This window comes from Mustela erminea, chromosome 16, assembly GCF_009829155.1.
Source record: "Mustela erminea isolate mMusErm1 chromosome 16, mMusErm1.Pri, whole genome shotgun sequence".
In the NCBI taxonomy this organism is placed as follows: Eukaryota; Metazoa; Chordata; class Mammalia; order Carnivora; family Mustelidae; genus Mustela; species Mustela erminea.
Window position 1 is genome coordinate 85,353,309 of NC_045629.1, and position 6,000 is coordinate 85,359,308.

The 6,000-nt window shown below is 57.1% G+C and overlaps 1 protein-coding gene across 1 annotated transcript; it reads left to right on the plus strand.

Moving 5' to 3' along the window:
- Positions 1 to 354: 354 nt before the first annotated feature.
- On the plus strand, positions 355 to 2,342 carry C16H8orf33 (chromosome 16 C8orf33 homolog). Its single transcript, XM_032315789.1, has 5 exons — positions 355 to 540; positions 629 to 952; positions 1,109 to 1,193; positions 1,314 to 1,460; positions 1,946 to 2,342. The coding sequence occupies exons 1-5, from the start codon at positions 535 to 537 to the stop codon at positions 2,083 to 2,085; spliced, it is 702 nt and encodes a 233-aa protein (XP_032171680.1). The 5' UTR covers positions 355 to 534; the 3' UTR covers positions 2,086 to 2,342.
- The last annotated feature ends 3,658 nt before the right edge of the window (positions 2,343 to 6,000 follow it).

Consider the following 6,000-nt stretch of genomic DNA (forward strand, 5'->3'; position numbering starts at 1 on the left):
CGCCCGACCCGTTCCGCCGGCCTGGCACCAGAGATCTTTGCTGACCACTCGCCGGCCGGGTTCGGCTGCTATTCTCGGCGCTTCTGTGACGGCTTTTCTCTCCCCACTAAGGGAGCTTCCAGAGCGTTCCCTTGTTTAGGGGGTCGTCCTCCCGTCCAGAGCGGTGCCTGCGACCCGGTAACGACAGACCTCCCCAACGGGTCTCAGCGGCCAGGGCCTCGGCCCCGCCCACCGCAGCATCGGCCGCCGCCCACCGCAGCATCGGCCCGCCCACCGCAGCATCGGCCCCGCCCACCGCAGCATCGGCCCGCCCACCGCAGCATCGGCCCCGCCCACCGCAGCATCGGCCCCGCCCACTGCAGCATCGGCCCGCCCACCGCAGCATCGGCCCCGCCCACTGAAGCCTGGTCCCTCCGCCCCCGCCCACCGCGCGCCCGGGCCCCGCGGAATTGGGCGCCGCAGACGCGTTTCCGGAGGAGGGCATTCGGTGTCGGACCTCCGGCCCTACGTAATCTCCGGCGGCGACGGCGGCGCATGGCGGTGAGATGTGCGGAGAGACCGCGGGGACGCCAGGGTCCTGGGCCTTCGGCGGCCCCCCACGACCCTTGTGCTGTCCCCCTTTGTCCAGGCCCTAGGACAGCCGGCTCGGGAGGAGTCAGCGGCCGAAAGCCCACGCACCGCCTGCGCGCCCCGCAGCCCCCGGCCGCCTGGGTCGCTCCCCGACGCCCCGCGTCCTTCCGCCGTCAGGTCCCAGCCGGCCGGCCTCCGCCTAGGGCGCTCCGCCCGCAGCGACGCCGCCCCCGGGGCGCACCCCGAACGCCGTGGAGGCGCCGCAGCCTCCCAGAAGCAGACGAAGAAGAAGAGTCGGAATGGGGCGTCGGTGGCGAACGGAGGCGGGCAGGTCTCTGAGGAGCCGGTCTCCGAGGAGGCGCCCGTCAGCGCCGAGGCTCAGGCAAGGGCGGCGAGCCCCGTGCGTCCGGCGCGCGCTCGGAGTCGCGGCGCTGAGGCTGCGTGGGGACCGGGACGGGGACCGCAGGGCGGCGGGGGTGGGGCTGGCGGCCGCGGGGTCCTGCTGCCGCGTCATGGGCGCGTCCCCCACTTACCGCAGGCGGAGCAGCTGGCCCGGGAGCTGGCGTGGTGCGTGGACCAGCTGGAGTTGGGCCTCAAGATGCAGAGACCGAGCCCGAGGCAGAGTGAGGGGCCTTTCCGTAGAGCTGGGGGCGGGAGCCGTGGTCGTGCCGCTGCGGGCGCCGCCGCGGGACCGCGGGAGGTGAGGGTGGAGGTTCCTGGTCATTTGTGGTTTTGATCCTCAGAGGAGCAGGCCGCTGGGGCCCTCCGGACCCTGCGCAGCGAAAGAACCCCCCTGCCCCGGAAGAGGCAGCTGATGCGCTCCTTGTTTGGGGACTACAGGGCTCAGATGGAAGCCGAGCGGCGAGAGGCCCTTCGGGTTCTCAGAACCGGTGAGGAGCGGGCACGTGCGCACCGTCGGATCAATGACGCCTTTAAGAAACGTGCAGGGGGTAGGGAGGGCGAGCCCAGGGAGGGACCGAGGAGACCCAGAGGAACAGGGCTGGCGCGGGTGGGCAGGGGGAGGACACGGGCTCCCGGAGGCCTGGGAGAGCGGGCACAGGGAAGGCGGGGGTTAGGGTTAGGGCGCTCGGTGCGGAGGGCAGGGGGAGAGCGTCTCCGCGGGCTCCCGGCGCTGAGCCCTGAGCTGATGGGAGGCTGGATCTCCTGACCCTCAGATCGTGACCGGAGCTGGCATCAGCTCAGCCGACTGACTGAGCCACCCGGTGCCCCTGTGTCTAAGTGGAGTTTGAGAGAACACCGTCCCTACGGGTTTGAGGAATGAATAGTTTTCTATCGCAGGGGGTTAGAGTCGAAGGGACACAGGTGAGGTTAGCTGTTAGGACCGTTCTGAGACTGTCTGTCTGCTCCCCCACAGCAGCCCGTGCAGCGCAGGTGCAGCCTGTTGGTGAGGCCGCCAGAAAGAAGAACGGAAGGGTCTGCAGGCCTCGCCAGGCAGGGGTAGCCAAGGCCACCCTGGACACGCCTGATGAAGAGTTTAGGTTCAATTTTTTTTAGCCGGTCTTCCATCCCAGAACAGTTCCCCTGCCCACGTAGTGTGGGGCTTGTCTGGAGTACAGAGCCTTTCCAGGAATGCTCTGTCGGTCGTGGGGTTGGTCTGTCCATGGCTGGTCAGTGGGATCTGGTGCCCTGGCTGTGGGACAGAGGTGAGGCCAGCCTGTGGGGTACTGTCCGGTAAGCACAACAGCCATTTGTAGGTTTTCAGAGGAAATGTCCTTCCTGCCAGAGGAAGGAGGTCCGTTTAGAAAAGCTTCTACAGGGGCGCCTGGGTGGCTCAGTGGGTTGAGCCGCTGCCTTTGGTTCAAGTCATGATCCCAGGGTCCTGGGATCGAGTCCCGCATCGGGCTCTCTGCTCGGCAGGGAGCCTGCTTCCTCCTCCTCTCTCTCTCTCTGCCTACTTATGATGTCTCTCTGTCAAATAAATAAATAAATAAATAAATCTTTTAAAAAAAAAAAAGAAAAGCTTCTACAGTAACCTGAAGTGAGTGTTCAGCACGTTGTAGAATGTTTTTCTCAGTGTGTAGGTTGAGATTAAGCAGCTGTTTGTAGTGAGGAGTGTGGGAGAAGCTATGTAACTATCGTGGTGCTTACTTCAAAGGGTGTAGTGCTTTATGTCATAGTGTCACTTTGCACCAATAAAACTATTTTTTGTAAAAGTGGATTAGTGAATTCATGGGCTAACTACCTGTGTTACATGAGTACAGACGAGGTGTCTGGCGTGGCTGGGTTCCGGGCTCACCGTAGTGCTTGTCCTTTGTATCATTCCTGAGCAGGTTCATGCTCAGGGAGCCAGTGTGGCTCCCAGAAGGCTTTGTTCTCAGGAGCAGAGAGCTTCTTGTCCTCAATCCTGGCTGAAGACCAGGGTTGAGCATCAGTACATGACCTCTCCAGACCGTGGCTGCTCCAAGTCATTGTCCCAGGACCTCTGTTGCATTGAATTGGGTGGCTTAGTCCTCCTCAGTGGTTGTGATGCCACCTTTGCTGGTGTCTCCCAAGCTTGCATCCCCGACTAGATAAGATGTCTGGAGCCCAGCTGCCTACCCATCATTTCTACTTTGATGTTTCACGGGTACTTCCGACTTGACAAGTCTAAACATTTGATCTCCCTTCGTCTTCTGCTTTTGAGTGAATGGTCCTGCTGCCCACCTAGTTGATGAAGCCAAAAACCTGTGTCATCCTTTCTTGCTTTCCTTCTTCTACACAAGTGTCCAATACTTTAACTGGAAGGTGAGTTCTGTCTTCAAACTAAATCTCTAATCTTTTGTGCTTTCTCTTCATTGTTTGGCATTCTAATCCTGGCCCTGGCTCTTGCCCTGACTGCCGTGTGAGCCTCCGGGTGTTTGTGTCAGTACGTGGCTCTTGCCTCTTGTGTGTTCGGTGCAGCCAGTGCTCCTCCATGTATATGGGGTCCTGTTTTTCTGACCTAGTGACTTTATTGTACCCATGATACAATGTGAAGGCTGGTGGACAAGGTGCCACTAGGGCCTCTGCACATTTTAGCCTCCTGACCACCCCTCTGAAGTGGTTCCCCTTTCTTGTTCCCACTGTGCTGGCTTCTTGCCTGCTCCTGAGATAACCAACTCCATTCTGCCTCAAGGCTTCAGTCCTGATATGATGTTCACTAAAAGTCCACTTGTAGCAGGTCTGGGACTCTGGGGAACATGGTGCATGGAGACTGGGAAACCGCATCATCTGAAGAGGGGAGGGCATTATTTAGCCTCTGGGCCATCAACTCTGCTTTCCCTCTTAGGTCATTTTTCTACTAAGGATGCTCCTTCAGCTTGTACCCAGCTGTGTTCCTGGTGGTGGTTCATCCATGGCTTGCATGTTAGGCGACCACAGCTAAGTCAGACCCCTGACTGTGGCCACAGTTCACCTGAAAGACCCTGGAGCCGCACCCAAGAATCAAACAGCACGCCTCCACTGGATGCAAACTGCAAGAGGTTTATTGGTTACACAGGCGCCTGCGGACGCATCAGCATTTGTGGGCTGAGCGCGCCGGGCTAAGTTGGGGAGCAGATTATATAGGGCAAGGTTGGGGTGGCGGGAAGCGAGTTTACAGAAGCGGTCCTATAGAAACAGATATGCATGGTTACAGGAGTCTAATTGATCAATTTGATTCAGGCATGATTGGGTGTTGGGGTCAGGGCGTTCTGGCGGTTCCTTGGGGCAGCACTCTGGAAAGTCCCGGTACATTTCATTTCTCATTTGTCTTTCCTTTTGACAGACCAGGTGACCACAGACAATGTTTTGCCATCAGGCTATGGGGACAATAGGTTGCTAAAACAAGCCTTTACCAAGGAGGAAGGGGATCTTTCACACCCATGTATAAATAGGGTGGGTGTAGGTGGTGCTAGGTGAGGTTAACTGGAGGCCCTGACCTACCTGCACCCTCTCAGGCCTCGGTGTTCTGGTCTGTGTCGCAGGCCTGCTGTGTGGGGTCTCAACACCAGCTCCCTGGCTCTGCAGCTCATGTTTAGTTCTTCCTAGTGGCCTTCCTGTGGCTACAGTCGTATGTCTGGGTGATGAGCATTTGTTCTACACATTTTTTTTCTTATCCCTAAAGATTTTATTTCTTTATTTGACAGAGACACAGAGGGAGAGGGAACACAAGCCTGGTGAGTGGGAGAGGGAGAAGCAGGCTCCCTGCTGAGCAGGGAGCTTGACGTGGGGCTCCATCCCAGGACGCTGGGATCATGACCTGAGCCAAAGGCAGAGGCTTAATGATTGAGCCACCCAGGTGCCCCTATGCACTTTTTAAAAAAGGCTTTATTTATTTGACAGGGCACAAGCAAGGGGAGGGGCAGAGGGAGAGGGAGAAGCAGATATCCTGCTGAGCAGGGAGTCCCACTCAACTGGGACTCAGGACCCTGGGATCATGCTCAAGCCAAACACAGATGCTCAACTGACGGAGCCACCCAGGCGCTCCTGTTCTACAAACTTATCAACGCTTGCTTGGTTCCCCGTGGCGTGTTCTAAGGACTGTGTTTTCAGCAGCTGGGGGTCCCCCCTAATTCGAGTCCCACTGCCTCCTGAAGAATGGAGGTGTATCACCTACCTTCTGGGGGCTTGGACAGGATACACCCACATCCCCCAAGGTTTTGGAAGCCCCTTTAATGCCCACATGCAACTGCACACGCCACAGGTATCGGCTCCCAGGAAGCTCCCAGCCCAGTTTGCCTACTTACTGTGCCTCTGTGGGACTCACCAAAAGCTGGGCCCCCTGGCCTGAAACTCTGGTCCTGCCCTTCCAGTCCTTGGCTCAGCTGTTTCCCCCACCTCTGGTCAGTGGGCACCCCACATGGGGAGCTTCAGAAACAGGTGACACTCAGCCAGTTCCCTGTTGTTTTACTTAGAAAGGGAGGCAAACCATGAGAGACCCTTGGCTCTGGGAAACAAACTGAGGATTATGGAAAGGGAGGTGGTGGGGGCATGGGGTAACCAGGTGATGGACATTAAGGAGGACACATGTGGTCATGAGTACTAGGTGTTGTATGCAACTGACGAATCACTGAACATTACATCCAAAACTAATGATGTATGATATGTTTGGTAATTAAATAAAAAAGAGAGGAATGCTATTTTCTTACAGTTCCGGATAATGAATCCCAGAGGAGTAGAAGATACAAAGCTGTAAACTAACCTTTAGGAATGCTGGGAAAAAACTAGAAAAACCCGTTAGATCCTGGCCGGTGAGAAAGACTTGTAATTGAGGAAAACAGGAAAGTGAAATAAAGCCTGGTGACAGTAGTGGTTCACGAAATGGATTGTAAAATGAGATCACTGCACATCTGGTAAGGGGAGATTTGCAGAATTTTGTAAAAGATTGTATATCTTGACTCAAGAGTGTACATCTGTGTTGGTGAAGCCCGGAGACCTTCCTAGCCAGATGAGATCTACTTGCCTCAGGGA